At 44.8% G+C, this 26,809-nt stretch overlaps 1 protein-coding gene across 1 annotated transcript; it reads left to right on the forward strand.

Moving 5' to 3' along the window:
• Positions 1-22,354: 22,354 nt before the first annotated feature.
• Positions 22,355-25,041, forward strand: LOC146058453 (uncharacterized). Its single transcript, XM_083170737.1, has 2 exons — positions 22,355-23,329; positions 23,510-25,041. Exons 1-2 carry the CDS (start codon positions 22,355-22,357, stop codon positions 24,938-24,940), a joined length of 2,406 nt encoding a protein of 801 aa, XP_083026863.1. The 3' UTR covers positions 24,941-25,041.
• Positions 25,042-26,809: the final 1,768 nt, after the last annotated feature.

Genomic DNA, 26,809 nt, shown 5'->3' on the forward strand with positions numbered 1-26,809 from the left:
TATTTTCCATTGCAAGATACAAGCCGGTTTGAGTGTTTGGGGCACATTTTAGCTAAAATCATCCTACGGGGCCTAACTGCTTATGCTAAAGCCTGCCTATTTTGAATGGCGTAGTGGTCACTGCAACCTCCAAAAAAATCAGGACTTACTACCCCAATAACCTGCTAACTCACCCCTGAAATACTTACTTATTCACACTATTTTGTTCATTTGACTTGTTTCTAATTTGAAATGCCCATTTTTGTGGGGCCAGAAAGGTGCGTCTTTAAAAGGCGATTTCTACGATACCCCACTTTTGCGCGTCGGACCGCGACTTTTTCCGGAAACGCCGAAAAACCGCAATTTTCAGGAGAAACGAGACGTACATCCTCCCCCTCTGCCGCCCACCCACCCAACTGACAGCCAGCCAGCAGACAAGCACAGAGAGTTCCGTGGGTCTGTCTGTGATGTCATAAAGGGCCTGCTGATCAATGGCCAGCTCTCTGATTGGCTGCTGTGTTTGATTGACAGATTGAATCTGGCAGCTGATTGGCTGTCTACCCTAAAGTGCATTACACACCCCTGATGGTACCACTGGCTAAGACTCCACCTCAGCTCATTGATTAATTATAAATTTAGAACAAATGATGGATGAAAGCAGGCAGGCCGGCCATTTTTTTCACGCTCATTGGACTTGTTTAATGCAATGCACCTTTGTATATTCACATGCATTCGCTTCATGCTGTAACCACTGTGCATAAAAATTTGGAAACATGGCATACAGTGTATCATTTGCTGTCTAAGTCATGTTTCCCATATTTTCCATTGCAAGATACAAGCCGGTTTGAGTGTTTGGGGCACATTTTAGCTAAAATCATCCTACGGGGCCTAACTGCTTATGCTAAAGCCTGCCTATTTTGAATGGCGTAGTGGTCACTGCAACCTCCAAAAAAATCAGGACTTACTACCCCAATAACCTGCTAACTCACCCCTGAAATACTTACTTATTCACACTATTTTGTTCATTTGACTTGTTTCTAATTTGAAATGCCCATTTTTGTGGGGCCAGAAAGGTGCGTCTTTAAAAGGCGATTTCTACGATACCCCACTTTTGCGCGTCGGACCGCGACTTTTTCCGGAAACGCCGAAAAACCGCAATTTTCAGAAAAAACGAAACGTACATCCTCTGCCGCCCACCCACCCAACTGACAGCCAGCCAGCAGACAAGCACAGAGAGTTCCGTGGGTCTGTCTGTGATGTCATAAAGGGCCTGCTGATCAATGGCCAGCTCTCTGATTGGCTGCTGTGTTTGATTGACAGATTGAATCTGGCAGCTGATTGGCTGTCTACCCTAAAGTGCATTACACACCCCTGATGGTACCACTGGCTAAGACTCCACCTCAGCTCATTGATTAATTATAAATTTAGAACAAATGATGGATGAAAGCAGGCAGGCCGGCCATTTTTTTCACGCTCATTGGACTTGTTTAATGCAATGCACCTTTGTATATTCACATGCATTCGCTTCATGCTGTAACCACTGTGCATAAAAATTTGGAAACATGGCATACAGTGTATCATTTGCTGTCTAAGTCATGTTTCCCATATTTTCCATTGCAAGATACAAGCCGGTTTGAGTGTTTGGGGCACATTTTAGCTAAAATCATCCTACGGGGCCTAACTGCTTATGCTAAAGCCTGCCTATTTTGAATGGCGTAGTGGTCACTGCAACCTCCAAAAACATCAGGACTTACTACCCCAATAACCTGCTAACTCACCCCTGAAATACTTACTTATTCACACTATTTTGTTCATTTGACTTGTTTCTAATTTGAAATGCCCATTTTTGTGGGGCCAGAAAGGTGCGTCTTTAAAAGGCGATTTCTACGATACCCCACTTTTGCGCATCGGACCGCGACTTTTTCCGGAAACGCAGAAAAACCGCAATTTTCAGGAGAAACGAGACATACATCCTCCCCCTCTGCCGCCCACCCACCCAACTGACAGCCAGCCAGCAGACAAGCACAGAGAGTTCCGTGGGTCTGTCTGTGCTGTCATAAAGGGCCTGCTGATCAATGGCCAGCTCTCTGATTGGCTGCGGTGTTTGATTGACAGATTGAATCTGGCAGCTGATTGGCTGTCTACCCTAAAGTGCATTACACACCCCTGATGGTACCACTGGCTAAGAATCCACCTCAGCTCATTGATTAATTATAAATTTAGAACAAATGATGGATGAAAGCAGGCAGGCCGGCCATTTTTTTCACGCTCATTGGACTTGTTTAATGCAATGCACCTTTGTATATTCACATGCATTCGCTTCATGCTGTAACCACTGTGCATAAAAATTTGGAAACATGGCATACAGTGTATCATTTTCTGTCTAAGTCATGTTTCCCATATTTTCCATTGCAAGATACAAGCCGGTTTGAGTGTTTGGGGCACATTTTAGCTAAAATCATCCTACGGGGCCTAACTGCTTATGCTAAAGCCTGCCTATTTTGAATGGCGTAGTGGTCACTGCAACCTCCAAAAAAATCAGGACTTACTACCCCAATAACCTGCTAACTCACCCCTGAAATACTTACTTATTCACACTATTTTGTTCATTTGACTTGTTTCTAATTTGAAATGCCCATTTTTGTGGGGCCAGAAAGGTGCGTCTTTAAAAGGCGATTTCTACGATACCCCACTTTTGCGCGTCGGACCGCGACTTTTTCCGGAAACGCTGAAAAACCGCAATTTTCAGGAGAAACGAGACGTACATCCTCCCCCTCTGCCGCCCACCCACCCAACTGACAGCCAGCCAGCAGACAAGCACAGAGAGTTCCGTGGGTCTGTCTGTGATGTCATAAAGGGCCTGCTGATCAATGGCCAGCTCTCTGATTGGCTGCTGTGTTTGATTGACAGATTGAATCTGGCAGCTGATTGGCTGTCTACCCTAAAGTGCATTACACACCCCTGATGGTACCACTGGCTAAGACTCCACCTCAGCTCATTGATTAATTATAAATTTAGAACAAATGATGGATGAAAGCAGGCAGGCCGGCCATTTTTTTCACGCTCATTGGACTTGTTTAATGCAATGCACCTTTGTATATTCACATGCATTCGCTTCATGCTGTAACCACTGTGCATAAAAATTTGGAAACATGGCATAAAGTGTATCATTTGCTGTCTAAGTCATGTTTCCCATATTTTCCATTGCAAGATACAAGCCGGTTTGAGTGTTTGGGGGACATTTTAGCTAAAATCATCCTACGGGGCCTAACTGCTTATGCTAAAGCCTGCCTATTTTGAATGGCGTAGTGGTCACTGCAACCTCCAAAAAAATCAGGACTTACTACCCCAATAACCTGCTAACTCACCCCTGAAATACTTACTTATTCACACTATTTTGTTCATTTGACTTGTTTCTAATTTGAAATGCCCATTTTTGTGGGGCCAGAAAGGTGCGTCTTTAAAAGGCGATTTCTACGATACCCCACTTTTGCGCGTCGGACCGCGCCTTTTTCCGGAAACGCCGAAAAACCGCAATTTTCAGGAGAAACGAGACGTACATCCTCCCCCTCTGCCGCCCACCCACCCAACTGACAGCCAGCCAGCAGACAAGCACAGAGAGTTCCGTGGGTCTGTCTGTGATGTCATAAAGGGCCTGCTGATCAATGGCCAGCTCTCTGATTGGCTGCTGTGTTTGATTGACAGATTGAATCTGGCAGCTGATTGGCTGTCTACCCTAAAGTGCATTACACACCCCTGATGGTACCACTGGCTAAGACTCCACCTCAGCTCATTGATTAATTATAAATTTAGAACAAATGATGGATGAAAGCAGGCAGGCCGGCCATTTTTTTCACGCTCATTGGACTTGTTTAATGCAATGCACCTTTGTATATTCACATGCATTTGCTTCATGCTGTAACCACTGTGCATAAAAATTTGGAAACATGGCATACAGTGTATCATTTGCTGTCTAAGTCATGTTTCCCATATTTTCCATTGCAAGATACAAGCCGGTTTGAGTGTTTGGGGCACATTTTAGCTAAAATCATCCTACGGGGCCTAACTGCTTATGCTAAAGCCTGCCTATTTTGAATGGCGTAGTGGTCACTGCAACCTCCAAAAAAATCAGGACTTACTACCCCAATAACCTGCTAACTCACCCCTGAAATACTTACTTATTCACACTATTTTGTTCATTTGACTTGTTTCTAATTTGAAATGCCCATTTTTGTGGGGCCAGAAAGGTGCGTCTTTAAAAGGCGATTTCTACGATACCCCACTTTTGCGCGTCGGACCGAGACTTTTTCCGGAAACGCCGAAAAACCGCAATTTTCAGGAGAAACGAGACGTACATCCTCCCCCTCTGCCGCCCACCCACCCAACTGACAGCCAGCCAGCAGACAAGCACAGAGAGTTCCGTGGGTCTGTCTGTGATGTCATAAAGGGCCTGCTGATCAATGGCCAGCTCTCTGATTGGCTGCTGTGTTTGATTGACAGATTGAATCTGGCAGCTGATTGGCTGTCTACCCTAAAGTGCATTACACACCCCTGATGGTACCACTGGCTAAGACTCCACCTCAGCTCATTGATTAATTATAAATTTAGAACAAATGATGGATGAAAGCAGGCAGGCCGGCCATTTTTTTCACGCTCATTGGACTTGTTTAATGCAATGCACCTTTGTATATTCACATGCATTCGCTTCATGCTGTAACCACTGTGCATAAAAATTTGGAAACATGGCATACAGTGTATCATTTGCTGTCTAAGTCATGTTTCCCATATTTTCCATTGCAAGATACAAGCCGGTTTGAGTGTTTGGGGCACATTTTAGCTAAAATCATCCTACGGGGCCTAACTGCTTATGCTAAAGCCTGCCTATTTTGAATGGCGTAGTGGTCACTGCAACCTCCAAAAAAATCAGGACTTACTACCCCAATAACCTGCTAACTCACCCCTGAAATACTTACTTATTCACACTATTTTGTTCATTTGACTTGTTTCTAATTTGAAATGCCCATTTTTGTGGGGCCAGAAAGGTGCGTCTTTAAAAGGCGATTTCTACGATACCCCACTTTTGCGCGTCGGACCGCGACTTTTTCCGGAAACGCAGAAAAAACGCAATTTTCAGGAGAAACGAGACGTACATCCTCCCCCTCTGCCGCCCACCCACCCAACTGACAGCCAGCCAGCAGACAAGCACAGAGAGTTCCGTGGGTCTGTCTGTGATGTCATAAAGGGCCTGCTGATCAATGGCCAGCTCTCTGATTGGCTGCTGTGTTTGATTGACAGATTGAATCTGGCAGCTGATTGGCTGTCTACCCTAAAGTGCATTACACACCCCTGATGGTACCACTGGCTAAGACTCCACCTCAGCTCATTGATTAATTATAAATTTAGAACAAATGATGGATGAAAGCAGGCAGGCCGGCCATTTTTTTCACGCTCATTGGACTTGTTTAATGCAATGCACCTTTGTATATTCACATGCATTCGCTTCATGCTGTAACCACTGTGCATAAAAATTTGGAAACATGGCATACAGTGTATCATTTGCTGTCTAAGTCATGTTTCCCATATTTTCCATTGCAAGATACAAGCCGGTTTGAGTGTTTGGGGCACATTTTAGCTAAAATCATCCTACGGGGCCTAACTGCTTATGCTAAAGCCTGCCTATTTTGAATGGCGTAGTGGTCACTGCAACCTCCAAAAAAATCAGGACTTACTACCCCAATAACCTGCTAACTCACCCCTGAAATACTTACTTATTCACACTATTTTGTTCATTAGACTTGCTTCTAATTTGAAATGCCCATTTTTGTGGGGCCAGAAAGGTGCGTCTTTAAAAGGCGATTTCTACGATACCCCACTTTTGCGCGTCGGACCGCGACTTTTTCCGGAAACGCCGAAAAACCGCAATTTTCAGGAGAAACGAGACGTACATCCTCCCCCTCTGCCGCCCACCCACCCAACTGACAGCCAGCCAGCAGACAAGCACAGAGAGTTCCGTGGGTCTGTCTGTGATGTCATAAAGGGCCTGCTGATCAATGGCCAGCTCTCTGATTGGCTGCTGTGTTTGATTGACAGATTGAATCTGGCAGCTGATTGGCTGTCTACCCTAAAGTGCATTACACACCCCTGATGGTACCACTGGCTAAGACTCCACCTCAGCTCATTGATTAATTATAAATTTAGAACAAATGATGGATGAAAGCAGGCAGGCCGGCCATTTTTTTCACGCTCATTGGACTTGTTTAATGCAATGCACCTTTGTATATTCACATGCATTCGCTTCATGCTGTAACCACTGTGCATAAAAATTTGGAAACATGGCATACAGTGTATCATTTGCTGTCTAAGTCATGTTTCCCATATTTTCCATTGCAAGATACAAGCCAGTTTGAGTGTTTGGGGCACATTTTAGCTAAAATCATCCTACGGGGCCTAACTGCTTATGCTAAAGCCTGCCTATTTTGAATGGCGTAGTGGTCACTGCAACCTCCAAAAAAATCAGGACTTACTACCCCAATAACCTGCTAACTCACCCCTGAAATACTTACTTATTCACACTATTTTGTTCATTAGACTTGCTTCTAATTTGAAATGCCCATTTTTGTGGGGCCAGAAAGGTGCGTCTTTAAAAGGCGATTTCTACGATACCCCACTTTTGCGCGTCGGACCGCGACTTTTTCCGGAAACGCCGAAAAACCGCAATTTTCAGGAGAAACGAGACGTACATCCTCCCCCTCTGCCGCCCACCCACCCAACTGACAGCCAGCCAGCAGACAAGCACAGAGAGTTCCGTGGGTCTGTCTGTGATGTCATAAAGGGCCTGCTGATCAATGGCCAGCTCTCTGATTGGCTGCTGTGTTTGATTGACAGATTGAATCTGGCAGCTGATTGGCTGTCTACCCTAAAGTGCATTACACACCCCTGATGGTACCACTGGCTAAGACTCCACCTCAGCTCATTGATTAATTATAAATTTAGAACAAATGATGGATGAAAGCAGGCAGGCCGGCCATTTTTTTCACGCTCATTGGACTTGTTTAATGCAATGCACCTTTGTATATTCACATGCATTCGCTTCATGCTGTAACCACTGTGCATAAAAATTTGGAAACATGGCATACAGTGTATCATTTGCTGTCTAAGTCATGTTTCCCATATTTTCCATTGCAAGATACAAGCCGGTTTGAGTGTTTGGGGCACATTTTAGCTAAAATCATCCTACGGGGCCTAACTGCTTATGCTAAAGCCTGCCTATTTTGAATGGCGTAGTGGTCACTGCAACCTCCAAAAAAATCAGGACTTACTACCCCAATAACCTGCTAACTCACCCCTGAAATACTTACTTATTCACACTATTTTGTTCATTTGACTTGTTTCTAATTTGAAATGCCCATTTTTGTGGGGCCAGAAAGGTGCGTCTTTAAAAGGCGATTTCTACGATACCCCACTTTTGCGCGTCGGACCGCGACTTTTTCCGGAAACGCCGAAAAACCGCAATTTTCAGGAGAAACGAGACGTACATCCTCCCCCTCTGCCGCCCACCCACCCAACTGACAGCCAGCCAGCAGACAAGCACAGAGAGTTCCGTGGGTCTGTCTGTGATGTCATAAAGGGCCTGCTGATCAATGGCCAGCTCTCTGATTGGCTGCTGTGTTTGATTGACAGATTGAATCTGGCAGCTGATTGGCTGTCTACCCTAAAGTGCATTACACACCCCTGATGGTACCACTGGCTAAGACTCCACCTCAGCTCATTGATTAATTATAAATTTAGAACAAATGATGGATGAAAGCAGGCAGGCCGGCCATTTTTTTCACGCTCATTGGACTTGTTTAATGCAATGCACCTTTGTATATTCACATGCATTCGCTTCATGCTGTAACCACTGTGCATAAAAATTTGGAAACATGGCATACAGTGTATCATTTGCTGTCTAAGTCATGTTTCCCATATTTTCCATTGCAAGATACAAGCCGGTTTGAGTGTTTGGGGCACATTTTAGCTAAAATCATCCTACGGGGCCTAACTGCTTATGCTAAAGCCTGCCTATTTTGAATGGCGTAGTGGTCACTGCAACCTCCAAAAAAATCAGGACTTACTACCCCAATAACCTGCTAACTCACCCCTGAAATACTTACTTATTCACACTATTTTGTTCATTTGACTTGTTTCTAATTTGAAATGCCCATTTTTGTGGGGCCAGAAAGGTGCGTCTTTAAAAGGCGATTTCTACGATACCCCACTTTTGCGCGTCGGACCGCGACTTTTTCCGGAAACGCCGAAAAACCGCAATTTTCAGGAGAAACGAGACGTACATCCTCCCCCTCTGCCGCCCACCCACCCAACTGACAGCCAGCCAGCAGACAAGCACAGAGAGTTCCGTGGGTCTGTCTGTGATGTCATAAAGGGCCTGCTGATCAATGGCCAGCTCTCTGATTGGCTGCTGTGTTTGATTGACAGATTGAATCTGGCAGCTGATTGGCTGTCTACCCTAAAGTGCATTACACACCCCTGATGGTACCACTGGCTAAGACTCCACCTCAGCTCATTGATTAATTATAAATTTAGAACAAATGATGGATGAAAGCAGGCAGGCCGGCCATTTTTTTCACGCTCATTGGACTTGTTTAATGCAATGAACCTTTGTATATTCACATGCATTCGCTTCATGCTGTAACCACTGTGCATAAAAATTTGGAAACATGGCATACAGTGTATCATTTGCTGTCTAAGTCATGTTTCCCATATTTTCCATTGCAAGATACAAGCCGGTTTGAGTGTTTGCGGCACATTTTAGCTAAAATCATCCTACGGGGCCTAACTGCTTATGCTAAAGCCTGCCTATTTTGAATGGCGTAGTGGTCACTGCAACCTCCAAAAAAATCAGGACTTACTACCCCAATAACCTGCTAACTCACCCCTGAAATACTTACTTATTCACACTATTTTGTTCATTTGACTTGTTTCTAATTTGAAATGCCCATTTTTGTGGGGCCAGAAAGGTGCGTCTTTAAAAGGCGATTTCTACGATACCCCACTTTTGCGCGTCGGACCGCGACTTTTTCCGGAAACGCCGAAAAACCGCAATTTTCAGGAGAAACGAGACGTACATCCTCCCCCTCTGCCGCCCACCCACCCAACTGACAGCCAGCAGACAAGCACAGAGAGTTCCGTGGGTCTGTCTGTGATGTCATAAAGGGCCTGCTGATCAATGGCCAGCTCTCTGATTGGTTGCTGTGTTTGATTGACAGATTGAATCTGGCAGCTGATTGGCTGTCTACCCTAAAGTGCATTACACACCCCTGATGGTACCACTGGCTAAGACTCCACCTCAGCTCATTGATTAATTATAAATTTAGAACAAATGATGGATGAAAGCAGGCAGGCCGGCCATTTTTTTCACGCTCATTGGACTTGTTTAATGCAATGCACCTTTGTATATTCACATGCATTCGCTTCATGCTGTAACCACTGTGCATAAAAATTTGGAAACATGGCATACAGTGTATCATTTGCTGTCTAAGTCATGTTTCCCATATTTTCCATTGCAAGATACAAGCGGGTTTGAGTGTTTGGGGCACATTTTAGCTAAAATCATCCTACGGGGCCTAACTGCTTATGCTAAAGCCTGCCTATTTTGAATGGCGTAGTGGTCACTGCAACCTCCAAAAAAATCAGGACTTACTACCCCAATAACCTGCTAACTCACCCCTGAAATACTTACTTATTCACACTATTTTGTTCATTTGACTTGTTTCTAATTTGAAATGCCCATTTTTGTGGGGCCAGAAAGGTGCGTCTTTAAAAGGCGATTTCTACGATACCCCACTTTTGCGCGTCGGACCGCGACTTTTTCCGGAAACGCCGAAAAACCGCAATTTTCAGGAGAAACGAGACGTACATCCTCCCCCTCTGCCGCCCACCCACCCAACTGACAGCCAGCCAGCAGACAAGCACAGAGAGTTCCGTGGGTCTGTCTGTGATGTCATAAAGGGCCTGCTGATCAATGGCCAGCTCTCTGATTGGCTGCTGTGTTTGATTGACAGATTGAATCTGGCAGCTGATTGGCTGTCTACCCTAAAGTGCATTACACACCCCTGATGGTACCACTGGCTAAGACTCCACCTCAGCTCATTGATTAATTATAAATTTAGAACAAATGATGGATGAAAGCAGGCAGGCCGGCCATTTTTTTCACGCTCATTGGACTTGTTTAATGCAATGCACCTTTGTATATTCACATGCATTCGCTTCATGCTGTAACCACTGTGCATAAAAATTTGGAAACATGGCATACAGTGTATCATTTGCTGTCTAAGTCATGTTTCCCATATTTTCCATTGCAAGATACAAGCCGGTTTGAGTGTTTGGGGCACATTTTAGCTAAAATCATCCTACGGGGCCTAACTGCTTATGCTAAAGCCTGCCTATTTTGAATGGCGTAGTGGTCACTGCAACCTCCAAAAAAATCAGGACTTACTACCCCAATAACCTGCTAACTCACCCCTGAAATACTTACTTATTCACACTATTTTGTTCATTTGACTTGTTTCTAATTTGAAATGCCCATTTTTGTGGGGCCAGAAAGGTGGGTCTTTAAAAGGCGATTTCTACGATACCCCACTTTTGCGCGTCGGACCGCGACTTTTTCCGGAAACGCCGAAAAACCGCAATTTTCAGGAGAAACGAGACGTACATCCTCCCCCTCTGCCGCCCACCCACCCAACTGACAGCCAGCCAGCAGACAAGCACAGAGAGTTCCGTGGGTCTGTCTGTGATGTCATAAAGGGCCTGCTGATCAATGGCCAGCTCTCTGATTGGCTGCTGTGTTTGATTGACAGATTGAATCTGGCAGCTGATTGGCTGTCTACCCTAAAGTGCATTACACACCCCTGATGGTACCACTGGCTAAGACTCCACCTCAGCTCATTGATTAATTATAAATTTAGAACAAATGATGGATGAAAGCAGGCAGGCCGGCCATTTTTTTCACGCTCATTGGACTTGTTTAATGCAATGCACCTTTGTATATTCACATGCATTCGCTTCATGCTGTAACCACTGTGCATAAAAATTTGGAAACATGGCATACAGTGTATCATTTGCTGTCTAAGTCATGTTTCCCATATTTTCCATTGCAAGATACAAGCCGGTTTGAGTGTTTGGGGCACATTTTAGCTAAAATCATCCTACGGGGCCTAACTGCTTATGCTAAAGCCTGCCTATTTTGAATGGCGTAGTGGTCACTGCAACCTCCAAAAAAATCAGGACTTACTACCCCAATAACCTGCTAACTCACCCCTGAAATACTTACTTATTCACACTATTTTGTTCATTTGACTTGTTTCTAATTTGAAATGCCCATTTTTGTGGGGCCAGAAAGGTGCGTCTTTAAAAGGCGATTTCTACGATACCCCACTTTTGCGCGTCGGACCGCGACTTTTTCCGGAAACGCCGAAAAACCGCAATTTTCAGGAGAAACGAGACGTACATCCTCCCCCTCTGCCGCCCACCCACCCAACTGACAGCCAGCCAGCAGACAAGCACAGAGAGTTCCGTGGGTCTGTCTGTGATGTCATAAAGGGCCTGCTGATCAATGGCCAGCTCTCTGATTGGCTGCTGTGTTTGATTGACAGATTGAATCTGGCAGCTGATTGGCTGTCTACCCTAAAGTGCATTACACACCCCTGATGGTACCACTGGCTAAGACTCCACCTCAGCTCATTGATTAATTATAAATTTAGAACAAATGATGGATGAAAGCAGGCAGGCCGGCCATTTTTTTCACGCTCATTGGACTTGTTTAATGCAATGAACCTTTGTATATTCACATGCATTCGCTTCATGCTGTAACCACTGTGCATAAAAATTTGGAAACATGGCATACAGTGTATCATTTGCTGTCTAAGTCATGTTTCCCATATTTTCCATTGCAAGATACAAGCCGGTTTGAGTGTTTGCGGCACATTTTAGCTAAAATCATCCTACGGGGCCTAACTGCTTATGCTAAAGCCTGCCTATTTTGAATGGCGTAGTGGTCACTGCAACCTCCAAAAAAATCAGGACTTACTACCCCAATAACCTGCTAACTCACCCCTGAAATACTTACTTATTCACACTATTTTGTTCATTTGACTTGTTTCTAATTTGAAATGCCCATTTTTGTGGGGCCAGAAAGGTGCGTCTTTAAAAGGCGATTTCTACGATACCCCACTTTTGCGCGTCGGACCGCGACTTTTTCCGGAAACGCCGAAAAACCGCAATTTTCAGGAGAAACGAGACGTACATCCTCCCCCTCTGCCGCCCACCCACCCAACTGACAGCCAGCAGACAAGCACAGAGAGTTCCGTGGGTCTGTCTGTGATGTCATAAAGGGCCTGCTGATCAATGGCCAGCTCTCTGATTGGCTGCTGTGTTTGATTGACAGATTGAATCTGGCAGCTGATTGGCTGTCTACCCTAAAGTGCATTACACACCCCTGATGGTACCACTGGCTAAGACTCCACCTCAGCTCATTGATTAATTATAAATTTAGAACAAATGATGGATGAAAGCAGGCAGGCCGGCCATTTTTTTCACGCTCATTGGACTTGTTTAATGCAATGCACCTTTGTATATTCACATGCATTCGCTTCATGCTGTAACCACTGTGCATAAAAATTTGGAAACATGGCATACAGTGTATCATTTGCTGTCTAAGTCATGTTTCCCATATTTTCCATTGCAAGATACAAGCCGGTTTGAGTGTTTGGGGCACATTTTAGCTAAAATCATCCTACGGGGCCTAACTGCTTATGCTAAAGCCTGCCTATTTTGAATGGCGTAGTGGTCACTGCAACCTCCAAAAAAATCAGGACTTACTACCCCAATAACCTGCTAACTCACCCCTGAAATACTTACTTATTCACACTATTTTGTTCATTTGACTTGTTTCTAATTTGAAATGCCCATTTTTGTGGGGCCAGAAAGGTGGGTCTTTAAAAGGCGATTTCTACGATACCCCACTTTTGCGCGTCGGACCGCGACTTTTTCCGGAAACGCCGAAAAACCGCAATTTTCAGGAGAAACGAGACGTACATCCTCCCCCTCTGCCGCCCACCCACCCAACTGACAGCCAGCCAGCAGACAAGCACAGAGAGTTCCGTGGGTCTGTCTGTGATGTCATAAAGGGCCTGCTGATCAATGGCCAGCTCTCTGATTGGCTGCTGTGTTTGATTGACAGATTGAATCTGGCAGCTGATTGGCTGTCTACCCTAAAGTGCATTACACACCCCTGATGGTACCACTGGCTAAGACTCCACCTCAGCTCATTGATTAATTATGAATTTAGAACAAATGATGGATAAAAGCAGGCAGGCCGGCCATTTTTTTCACGCTCATTGGACTTGTTTAATGCAATGCACCTTTGTATATTCACATGCATTCGCTTCATGCTGTAACCACTGTGCATAAAAATTTGGAAACATGGCATACAGTGTATCATTTGCTGTCTAAGTCATGTTTCCCATATTTTCCATTGCAAGATACAAGCCGGTTTGAGTGTTTGGGGCACATTTTAGCTAAAATCATCCTACGGGGCCTAACTGCTTATGCTAAAGCCTGCCTATTTTGAATGGCGTAGTGGTCACTGCAACCTCCAAAAAAATCAGGACTTACTACCCCAATAACCAGCTAACTCACCCCTGAAATACTTACTTATTCACACTATTTTGTTCATTTGACTTGTTTCTAATTTGAAATGCCCATTTTTGTGGGGCCAGAAAGGTGCGTCTTTAAAAGGCGATTTCTACGATACCCCACTTTTGCGCGTCGGACCGCGACTTTTTCCGGAAACGCCGAAAAACCGCAATTTTCAGGAGAAACGAGACGTACATCCTCCCCCTCTGCCGCCCACCCACCCAACTGACAGCCAGCCAGCAGACAAGCACAGAGAGTTCCGTGGGTCTGTCTGTGATGTCATAAAGGGCCTGCTGATCAATGGCCAGCTCTCTGATTGGCTGCTGTGTTTGATTGACAGATTGAATCTGGCAGCTGATTGGCTGTCTACCCTAAAGTGCATTACACAGCCCTGATGGTACCACTGGCTAAGACTCCACCTTAGCTCATTGATTAATTATAAATTTAGAACAAATGATGGATGAAAGCAGGCAGGCCGGACATTTTTTTCACGCTCATTGGACTTGTTTAATGCAATGCATCTTTGTATATTCACATGCATTCGCTTCATGCTGTAACCACTGTGCATAAAAATTTGGAAACATGGCATACAGTCTATCATTTGCTGTCTAAGTCATGTTTCCCATATTTTCCATTGCAAGATACAAGCCGGTTTGAGTGTTTGGGGCACATTTTAGCTAAAATCATCCTACGGGGCCTAACTGCTTATGCTAAAGCCTGCCTATTTTGAATGGCGTAGTGGTCACTGCAACCTCCAAAAAAATCAGGACTTACTACCCCAATAACCTGCTAACTCACCCCTGAAATACTTACTTATTCACACTATTTTGTTCATTTGACTTGTTTCTAATTTGAAATGCCCATTTTTGTGGGGCCAGAAAGGTGCGTCTTTAAAAGGCGATTTCTACGATACCCCACTTTTGCGCGTCGGACCGCGACTTTTTCCGGAAACGCCGAAAAACCGCAATTTTCAGGAGAAACGAGACGTACATCCTCCCCCTCTGCCGCCCACCCACCCAACTGACAGCCAGCCAGCAGACAAGCACAGAGAGTTCCGTGGGTCTGTCTGTGATGTCATAAAGGGCCTGCTGATCAATGGCCAGCTCTCTGATTGGCTGCTGTGTTTGATTGACAGATTGAATCTGGCAGCTGATTGGCTGTCTACCCTAAAGTGCATTACACACCCCTGATGGTACCACTGGCTAAGACTCCACCTCAGCTCATTGATTAATTATAAATTTAGAACAAATGATGGATGAAAGCAGGCAGGCCGGCCATTTTTTTCACGCTCATTGGACTTGTTTAATGCAATGCACCTTTGTATATTCACATGCATTCGCTTCATGCTGTAACCACTGTGCATAAAAATTTGGAAACATGGCATACAGTGTATCATTTTCTGTCTAAGTCATGTTTCCCATATTTTCCATTGCAAGATACAAGCTGGTTTGAGTGTTTGGGGCACATTTTAGCTAAAATCATCCTACGGGGCCTAACTGCTTATGCTAAAGCCTGCCTATTTTGAATGGCGTAGTGGTCACTGCAACCTCCAAAAAAATCAGGACTTACTACCCCAATAACCTGCTAACTCACCCCTGAAATACTTACTTATTCACACTATTTTGTTCATTTGACTTGTTTCTAATTTGAAATGCCCATTTTTGTGGGGCCAGAAAGGTGCGTCTTTAAAAGGCGATTTCTACGATACCCCACTTTTGCGCGTCGGACCGCGACTTTTTCCGGAAACGCCGAAAAACCGCAATTTTCAGGAGAAACGAGACGTACATCCTCCCCCTCTGCCGCCCACCCACCCAACTGACAGCCAGCCAGCAGACAAGCACAGAGAGTTCCGTGGGTCTGTCTGTGATGTCATAAAGGGCCTGCTGATCAATGGCCAGCTCTCTGATTGGCTGCTGTGTTTGATTGACAGATTGAATCTGGCAGCTGATTGGCTGTCTACCCTAAAGTGCATTACACACCCCTGATGGTACCACTGGCTAAGACTCCACCTCAGCTCATTGATTAATTATAAATTTAGAACAAATGATGGATGAAAGCAGGCAGGCCGGCCATTTTTTTCACGCTCATTGGACTTGTTTAATGCAATGAACCTTTGTATATTCACATGCATTCGCTTCATGCTGTAACCACTGTGCATAAAAATTTGGAAACATGGCATACAGTGTATCATTTGCTGTCTAAGTCATGTTTCCCATATTTTCCATTGCAAGATACAAGCCGGTTTGAGTGTTTGCGGCACATTTTAGCTAAAATCATCCTACGGGGCCTAACTGCTTATGCTAAAGCCTGCCTATTTTGAATGGCGTAGTGGTCACTGCAACCTCCAAAAAAATCAGGACTTACTACCCCAATAACCTGCTAACTCACCCCTGAAATACTTACTTATTCACACTATTTTGTTCATTTGACTTGTTTCTAATTTGAAATGCCCATTTTTGTGGGGCCAGAAAGGTGCGTCTTTAAAAGGCGATTTCTACGATACCCCACTTTTGCGCGTCGGACCGCGACTTTTTCCGGAAACGCCGAAAAACCGCAATTTTCAGGAGAAACGAGACGTACATCCTCCCCCTCTGCCGCCCACCCACCCAACTGACAGCCAGCAGACAAGCACAGAGAGTTCCGTGGGTCTGTCTGTGATGTCATAAAGGGCCTGCTGATCAATGGCCAGCTCTCTGATTGGTTGCTGTGTTTGATTGACAGATTGAATCTGGCAGCTGATTGGCTGTCTACCCTAAAGTGCATTACACACCCCTGATGGTACCACTGGCTAAGACTCCACCTCAGCTCATTGATTAATTATAAATTTAGAACAAATGATGGATGAAAGCAGGCAGGCCGGCCATTTTTTTCACGCTCATTGGACTTGTTTAATGCAATGCACCTTTGTATATTCACATGCATTCGCTTCATGCTGTAACCACTGTGCATAAAAATTTGGAAACATGGCATACAGTGTATCATTTGCTGTCTAAGTCATGTTTCCCATATTTTCCATTGCAAGATACAAGCGGGTTTGAGTGTTTGGGGCACATTTTAGCTAAAATCATCCTACGGGGCCTAACTGCTTATGCTAAAGCCTGCCTATTTTGAATGGCGTAGTGGTCACTGCAACCTCCAAAAAAATCAGGACTTACTACCCCAATAACCTGCTAACTCACCCCTGAAATACTTACTTATTCACACTATTTTGTTCATTTGACTTGTTTCTAATTTGAAATGCCCATTTTTGTGGGGCCAGAAAGGTGCGTCTTTAAAAGGCGATTTCTACGATACCCCACTTTTGCGCGTCGGACCGCGACTTTTTCCGGAAACGCCGAAAAACCGCAATTTTCAGGAGAAACGAGACGTACATCCTCCCCCTCTGCCGCCCACCCACCCAACTGACAGCCAGCCAGCAGACAAGCACAGAGAGTTCCGTGGGTCTGTCTGTGATGTCATAAAGGGCCTGCTGATCAATGGCCAGCTCTCTGATTGGCTGCTGTGTTTGATTGACAGATTGAATCTGGCAGCTGATTGGCTGTCTACCCTAAAGTGCATTACACACCCCTGATGGTACCACTGGCTAAGACTCCACCTCAGCTCATTGATTAATTATAAATTTAGAACAAATGATGGATGAAAGCAGGCAGGCCGGCCATTTTTTTCACGCTCATTGGACTTGTTTAATGCAATGCACCTTTGTATATTCACATGCATTCGCTTCATGCTGTAACCACTGTGCATAAAAATTTGGAAACATGGCATACAGTGTATCATTTGCTGTCTAAGTCATGTTTCCCATATTTTCCATTGCAAGATACAAGCCGGTTTGAGTGTTTGGGGCACATTTTAGCTAAAATCATCCTACGGGGCCTAACTGCTTATGCTAAAGCCTGCCTATTTTGAATGGCGTAGTGGTCACTGCAACCTCCAAAAAAATCAGGACTTACTACCCCAATAACCTGCTAACTCACCCCTGAAATACTTACTTATTCACACTATTTTGTTCATTTGACTTGTTTCTAATTTGAAATGCCCATTTTTGTGGGGCCAGAAAGGTGGGTCTTTAAAAGGCGATTTCTACGATACCCCACTTTTGCGCGTCGGACCGCGACTTTTTCCGGAAACGCCGAAAAACCGCAATTTTCAGGAGAAACGAGACGTACATCCTCCCCCTCTGCCGCCCACCCACCCAACTGACAGCCAGCCAGCAGACAAGCACAGAGAGTTCCGTGGGTCTGTCTGTGATGTCATAAAGGGCCTGCTGATCAATGGCCAGCTCTCTGATTGGCTGCTGTGTTTGATTGACAGATTGAATCTGGCAGCTGATTGGCTGTCTACCCTAAAGTGCATTACACACCCCTGATGGTACCACTGGCTAAGACTCCACCTCAGCTCATTGATTAATTATAAATTTAGAACAAATGATGGATGAAAGCAGGCAGGCCGGCCATTTTTTTCACGCTCATTGGACTTGTTTAATGCAATGCACCTTTGTATATTCACATGCATTCGCTTCATGCTGTAACCACTGTGCATAAAAATTTGGAAACATGGCATACAGTGTATCATTTGCTGTCTAAGTCATGTTTCCCATATTTTCCATTGCAAGATACAAGCCGGTTTGAGTGTTTGGGGCACATTTTAGCTAAAATCATCCTACGGGGCCTAACTGCTTATGCTAAAGCCTGCCTATTTTGAATGGCGTAGTGGTCACTGCAACCTCCAAAAAAATCAGGACTTACTACCCCAATAACCTGCTAACTCACCCCTGAAATACTTACTTATTCACACTATTTTGTTCATTTGACTTGTTTCTAATTTGAAATGCCCATTTTTGTGGGGCCAGAAAGGTGCGTCTTTAAAAGGCGATTTCTACGATACCCCACTTTTGCGCGTCGGACCGCGACTTTTTCCGGAAACGCCGAAAAACCGCAATTTTCAGGAGAAACGAGACGTACATCCTCCCCCTCTGCCGCCCACCCACCCAACTGACAGCCAGCCAGCAGACAAGCACAGAGAGTTCCGTGGGTCTGTCTGTGATGTCATAAAGGGCCTGCTGATCAATGGCCAGCTCTCTGATTGGCTGCTGTGTTTGATTGACAGATTGAATCTGGCAGCTGATTGGCTGTCTACCCTAAAGTGCATTACACACCCCTGATGGTACCACTGGCTAAGACTCCACCTCAGCTCATTGATTAATTATAAATTTAGAACAAATGATGGATGAAAGCAGGCAGGCCGGCCATTTTTTTCACGCTCATTGGACTTGTTTAATGCAATGCACCTTTGTATATTCACATGCATTCGCTTCATGCTGTAACCACTGTGCATAAAAATTTGGAAACATGGCATACAGTGTATCATTTGCTGTCTAAGTCATGTTTCCCATATTTTCCATTGCAAGATACAAGCCGGTTTGAGTGTTTGGGGCACATTTTAGCTAAAATCATCCTACGGGGCCTAACTGCTTATGCTAAAGCCTGCCTATTTTGAATGGCGTAGTGGTCACTGCAACCTCCAAAAAAATCAGGACTTACTACCCCAATAACCTGCTAACTCACCCCTGAAATACTTACTTATTCACACTATTTTGTTCATTTGACTTGTTTCTAATTTGAAATGCCCATTTTTGTGGGGCCAGAAAGGTGCGTCTTTAAAAGGCGATTTCTACGATACCCCACTTTTGCGCGTCGGACCGCGACTTTTTCCGGAAACGCCGAAAAACCGCAATTTTCAGGAGAAACGAGACGTACATCCTCCCCCTCTGCCGCCCACCCACCCAACTGACAGCCAGCAGACAAGCACAGAGAGTTCCGTGGGTCTGTCTGTGATGTCATAAAGGGCCTGCTGATCAATGGCCAGCTCTCTGATTGGCTGCTGTGTTTGATTGACAGATTGAATCTGGCAGCTGATTGGCTGTCTACCCTAAAGTGCATTACACACCCCTGATGGTACCACTGGCTAAGACTCCACCTCAGCTCATTGATTAATTATAAATTTAGAACAAATGATGGATGAAAGCAGGCAGGCCGGCCATTTTTTTCACGCTCATTGGACTTGTTTAATGCAATGCACCTTTGTATATTCACATGCATTCGCTTCATGCTGTAACCACTGTGCATAAAAATTTGGAAACATGGCATACAGTGTATCATTTGCTGTCTAAGTCATGTTTCCCATATTTTCCATTGCAAGATACAAGCCGGTTTGAGTGTTTGGGGCACATTTTAGCTAAAATCATCCTACGGGGCCTAACTGCTTATGCTAAAGCCTGCCTATTTTGAATGGCGTAGTGGTCACTGCAACCTCCAAAAAAATCAGGACTTACTACCCCAATAACCTGCTAACTCACCCCTGAAATACTTACTTATTCACACTATTTTGTTCATTTGACTTGTTTCTAATTTGAAATGCCCATTTTTGTGGGGCCAGAAAGGTGGGTCTTTAAAAGGCGATTTCTACGATACCCCACTTTTGCGCGTCGGACCGCGACTTTTTCCGGAAACGCCGAAAAACCGCAATTTTCAGGAGAAACGAGACGTACATCCTCCCCCTCTGCCGCCCACCCACCCAACTGACAGCCAGCCAGCAGACAAGCACAGAGAGTTCCGTGGGTCTGTCTGTGATGTCATAAAGGGCCTGCTGATCAATGGCCAGCTCTCTGATTGGCTGCTGTGTTTGATTGACAGATTGAATCTGGCAGCTGATTGGCTGTCTACCCTAAAGTGCATTACACACCCCTGATGGTACCACTGGCTAAGACTCCACCTCAGCTCATTGATTAATTATGAATTTAGAACAAATGATGGATAAAAGCAGGCAGGCCGGCCATTTTTTTCACGCTCATTGGACTTGTTTAATGCAATGCACCTTTGTATATTCACATGCATTCGCTTCATGCTGTAACCACTGTGCATAAAAATTTGGAAACATGGCATACAGTGTATCATTTGCTGTCTAAGTCATGTTTCCCATATTTTCCATTGCAAGATACAAGCCGGTTTGAGTGTTTGGGGCACATTTTAGCTAAAATCATCCTACGGGGCCTAACTGCTTATGCTAAAGCCTGCCTATTTTGAATGGCGTAGTGGTCACTGCAACCTCCAAAAAAATCAGGACTTACTACCCCAATAACCAGCTAACTCACCCCTGAAATACTTACTTATTCACACTATTTTGTTCATTTGACTTGTTTCTAATTTGAAATGCCCATTTTTGTGGGGCCAGAAAGGTGCGTCTTTAAAAGGCGATTTCTACGATACCCCACTTTTGCGCGTCGGACCGCGACTTTTTCCGGAAACGCCGAAAAACCGCAATTTTCAGGAGAAACGAGACGTACATCCTCCCCCTCTGCCGCCCACCCACCCAACTGACAGCCAGCCAGCAGACAAGCACAGAGAGTTCCGTGGGTCTGTCTGTGATGTCATAAAGGGCCTGCTGATCAATGGCCAGCTCTCTGATTGGCTGCTGTGTTTGATTGACAGATTGAATCTGGCAGCTGATTGGCTGTCTACCCTAAAGTGCATTACACAGCCCTGATGGTACCACTGGCTAAGACTCCACCTTAGCTCATTGATTAATTATAAATTTAGAACAAATGATGGATGAAAGCAGGCAGGCCGGCCATTTTTTTCACGCTCATTGGACTTGTTTAATGCAATGCATCTTTGTATATTCACATGCATTCGCTTCATGCTGTAACCACTGTGCATAAAAATTTGGAAACATGGCATACAGTCTATCATTTGCTGTCTAAGTCATGTTTCCCATATTTTCCATTGCAAGATACAAGCCGGTTTGAGTGTTTGGGGCACATTTTAGCTAAAATCATCCTACGGGGCCTAACTGCTTATGCTAAAGCCTGCCTATTTTGAATGGCGTAGTGGTCACTGCAACCTCCAAAAAAATCAGGACTTACTACCCCAATAACCTGCTAACTCACCCCTGAAATACTTACTTATTCACACTATTTTGTTCATTTGACTTGTTTCTAATTTGAAATGCCCATTTTTGTGGGGCCAGAAAGGTGCGTCTTTAAAAGGCGATTTCTACGATACCCCACTTTTGCGCGTCGGACCGCGACTTTTTCCGGAAACGCCGAAAAACCGCAATTTTCAGGAGAAACGAGACGTACATCCTCCCCCTCTGCCGCCCACCCACCCAACTGACAGCCAGCCAGCAGACAAGCACAGAGAGTTCCGTGGGTCTGTCTGTGATGTCATAAAGGGCCTGCTGATCAATGGCCAGCTCTCTGATTGGCTGCTGTGTTTGATTGACAGATTGAATCTGGCAGCTGATTGGCTGTCTACCCTAAAGTGCATTACACACCCCTGATGGTACCACTGGCTAAGACTCCACCTCAGCTCATTGATTAATTATAAATTTAGAACAAATGATGGATGAAAGCAGGCAGGCCGGCCATTTTTTTCACGCTCATTGGACTTGTTTAATGCAATGCACCTTTGTATATTCACATGCATTCGCTTCATGCTGTAACCACTGTGCATAAAAATTTGGAAACATGGCATACAGTGTATCATTTTCTGTCTAAAATGCAGCACCTATCTTGGAAGCTGCAGTCCCCAAAAACTTTTCTGTCATTCACAACCCTAGACTGGAACGCAGGGGAGGCGGGGTGGCTATCTGCTTCAAAAAATCACTCAAACTTAGAGTCCACCCTATGGAAAGCACTCACTCGTTTGAGTGCATTGCTGCCCGGAGTTCGACAGGATTAGGTTTCAGAGTACTCCTCATCTACCGCCCCCCTGGAGATGGAAAGTTATTTCTACAAGAACTTGCAGACACTGTTGCTGGTCTAGTTCTGGAGCACCAAAGATGGCTCATCCTCGGGGACTTCAATGCATGGGTTGATGACGAGCTCTCACACCTTGGCCAAGACCTTCTGTGCACAATGAATGGCATGGGCTTCACACAAATCATTCCTTCTGCCACACATAAAAGTGGTCACACGCTAGATCTCGTCTTTCAGATTGGATTACAAGTCACTGACCTAAAAATAAACCCAGTCACGTGGTCAGACCACCACTCCCTCTGGTTCTCAATTGCAACCCCTCAAAATAGATCAGTGCCAATGGAGCTGACCAGGTATCGTCCGAGAAGGGGTATGACTCCACAGGCTCTTGCAGCAAATCTGGATCTCTCTGCATTACTGGGAGCTTGTGAAGATCCCTGTTCCCTAGTCCATAACTATAATAGGGACATAACCGCTGCAATTGATATTATAGCCCCAGTGTGTGTACAACGTCTCAAACCACATCGTCAAGCTCCCTGGTTTGACAGCAGTCTCAATGAGCTCAAGAAAAGGGGGCGTCGAATTGAAAGACAATGGAGGAAGACTAACCTTTTGGAGGACAAGATAAAACTAACAAAGCATATTGAGGAATATCAATCAACAATAACCCGTAAGAAGTCAGAGTTTCTGTCAACTGAGATCATGGCAGCAAACAATAGGCCTGCTCAACTTTTCCGCACAGTGGAAATGCTTTGCAAGCCAGCATGCCTGCAACCCGATGAAACACTCTCCCAGGCAAGATGTAATGAGTTTGCAAAATTCTTCTCAGATAAAATATCCGCCATCAGAGCTGGAATCCCCACAGTTCCATCAGAGGAGTGCCAAACTATCAAGCCTGACAATGTAAGCCACCTATCCTCATGGACCAGCTTTGACCCAATGGATGTAAAGGACATTGCTGAAATTGTCCAGATTTTGCGTCCCACTACCTGTGATCTGGATCCTGCCCCAACCAAGCTCCTAATAGGGTGCATGGATATAATTGGCCCTGTCTTTGCAAAAATTGTTCAGTGCTCTTTGCAGAAAGGAATTTTTCCTCAACCTCTAAAGGAAGCAATTGTTAGACCTCTTCTTAAAAAACCGAATTTAGATCCAGACTGCATGACCAACTACAGACCGGTATCAAACCTTCCTTTTCTAGGAAAAGTCATTGAAAAAGTGGTTGCAAATCAACTTGAAACCCGCCTGATATCTCATGATATGTATGATCCATTCCAATCAGGATTCAGGAGAAGACATAGCACTGAAACAGCCCTGGTATATGTGCTAAATGATCTTCTGATGGCAAGAGACAGAGGTGACTGCTCAATCTTAATCCTTCTTGATCTCTCTGCAGCATTTGATACTGTGGACCATGGGCTTCTGGTTGAGCGCCTAAAAAATTTCTGTGGCCTGGATGGCACAGTACTAAGCTGGTTTAAATCATTTCTCACTGGCAGGTCACAGAGAGTTTCATCTGGAGTATACTCATCTGCATCTGTGCCATTGCCATGCGGTGTCCCACAAGGTTCTATATTATCCCCCATGCTTTTTGCAGTGTACATGCTGCCACTGGGTGAAATAATTAGGCGCCATAGCCTTGTCTACCACTGCTATGCAGATGACACACAGCTGTACTTGTCCTTTGCTCCGGGCACTGAAAACCCAATAGCAACCCTAAATGGCTGTCTAGCTGAGCTCCAGGAATGGATGAGTGCCAGTTGGCTGAGACTGAATCCTGATAAAACAGAGGTCCTTATGATTGGACCTCAACATCAAAGGACAAGATTGCAGCACAGCCACCCAACTGGACTGACAATTGGGGGTACAAAATTACAAAACTCTGATCATGTGCGGAATCTTGGCGTGGTACTAGATGGTGGATTGACACTTAAACATCAGATATCAGCCACAATCAAATCCTCATTCTTTCATCTGAGGAACATAGCCAGAATCAAACACTTAATCCCATCTGAAGATCTGCCAAAAGTCATACATGCATTTGTATCATCTCGTTTGGATTACTGCAATGCCCTTTACCTTGGTCTACCAGCAAAAGAACTGCACCGATTACAGCTGGTACAAAACACAGCTGCCAGGCTGTTAACTAACCAGCCCCGTTCTGGCCACATAACTCCCATTCTCTACTCCCTTCACTGGCTGCCAATAAAATGGCGAATAATTTTCAAGATCAATCTACTGAGTTTCAAAGCCCTACATGACCAAGGCCCAAGGTACCTGAAGCAGCTTCTGACTCCATACTGTCCCACCCGATTACTGCGGTCTGTAGATGAAGGACTTTTAGCAGTACCTAGGATCTCCCGTAATTCATCTGGGGGTCGAGCTTTTAGCCATTCAGCTCCGACTTTATGGAACTCACTTCCCCGCACAGTTCGAGAGACCCCAACTCTAGAATGCTTTAAAAACAGACTCAAGACTTTCCTATTTACTCAAGCGTTTCCTTCAGTCCCTTAAGTATTGTTTATGAAAAGCTTTTCTGTACTTCATTGTTCCTGTACTGTATTACATTCATTCTATCTGTTAAGCGCCTTGAGTCCTATTGGAGAAAGAGCGCTATATAAATAAAATTATTATTATTATTAATTATTAAGTCATGTTTCCCATATTTTCCATTGCAAGATACAAGCTGGTTTGAGTGTTTGGGGCACATTTTAGCTAAAATCATCCTACGGGGCCTAACTGCTTATGCTAAAGCCTGCCTATTTTGAATGGCGTAGTGGTCACTGCAACCTCCAAAAAAATCAGGACTTACTACCCCAATAACCTGCTAACTCACCCCTGAAATACTTACTTATTCACACTATTTTGTTCATTTGACTTGTTTCTAATTTGAAATGCCCATTTTTGTGGGGCCAGAAAGGTGCGTCTTTAAAAGGCGATTTCTACGATACCCCACTTTTGCGCGTCGGACCGCGACTTTTTCCGGAAACGCCGAAAAACCGCAATTTTCAGGAGAAACGAGACGTACATCCTCCCCCTCTGCCGCCCACCCACCCAACTGACAGCCAGCCAGCAGACAAGCACAGAGAGTTCCGTGGGTCTGTCTGTGATGTCATAAAGGGCCTGCTGATCAATGGCCAGCTCTCTGATTGGCTGCTGTGTTTGATTGACAGATTGAATCTGGCAGCTGATTGGCTGTCTACCCTAAAGTGCATTACACACCCCTGATGGTACCACTGGCTAAGACTCCACCTCAGCTCATTGATTAATTATAAATTTAGAACAAATGATGGATGAAAGCAGGCAGGCCGGCCATTTTTTTCACGCTCATTGGACTTGTTTAATGCAATGCACCTTTGTATATTCACATGCATTCGCTTCATGCTGTAACCACTGTGCATAAAAATTTGGAAACATGGCATACAGTGTATCATTTGCTGTCTACGTCATGTTTCCCATATTTTCCATTGCAAGATACAAGCCGGTTTAAGTGTTTGGGGCACATTTTAGCTATAATCATCCTACGGGGCCTAACTGCTTATGCTAAAGCCTGCCTATTTTGAATGGCGTAGTGGTCACTGCAACCTCCAAAAAAATCAGGACTTACTACCCCAATAACCTGCTAACTCACCCCTGAAATACTTACTTATTCACACTATTTTGTTAATTTGACTTGTTTCTAATTTGAAATGCCCATTTTTGTGGGGCCAGAAAGGTGCGTCTTTAAAAGGCGATTTCTACGATACCCCACTTTTGCGCGTCGGACCGCGACTTTTTCCGGAAACGCCGAAAAACCACAATTTTCAGGAGAAACGAGACGTACATCCTCCCCCTCTGCCGCCCACCCACCCAACTGACAGCCAGCCAGCAGACAAGCACAGAGAGTTCCGTGGGTCTGTCTGTGATGTCATAAAGGGCCTGCTGATCAATGGCCAGCTCTCTGATTGGCTGCTGTGTTTGATTGACAGATTGAATCTGGCAGCTGATTGGCTGTCTACCCTAAAGTGCATTACACACCCCTGATGGTACCACTGGCTAAGACTCCACCTCAGCTCATTGATTAATTATAAATTTAGAACAAATGATGGATGAAAGCAGGCAGGCCGGCCGGCCATTTTTTTCACGCTCATTGGACTTGTTTAATGCAATGCACCTTTGTATATTCACATGCATTCGCTTCATGCTGTAACCACTGTGCATAAAAATTTGGAAACATGGCATACAGTGTATCATTTGCTGTCTAAGTCATGTTTCCCATATTTTCCATTGCAAGATACAATCCGGTTTGAGTGTTTGGGGCACATTTTAGCTAAAATCATCCTACGGGGCCTAACTGCTTATGCTAAAGCCTGCCTATTTTGAATGGCGTAGTGGTCACTGCAA

This window comes from Crinia signifera, chromosome 2, assembly GCF_055691185.1.
Source record: "Crinia signifera chromosome 2, ASM5569118v1, whole genome shotgun sequence".
NCBI lineage: Eukaryota > Metazoa > Chordata > Amphibia > Anura > Myobatrachidae > Crinia > Crinia signifera.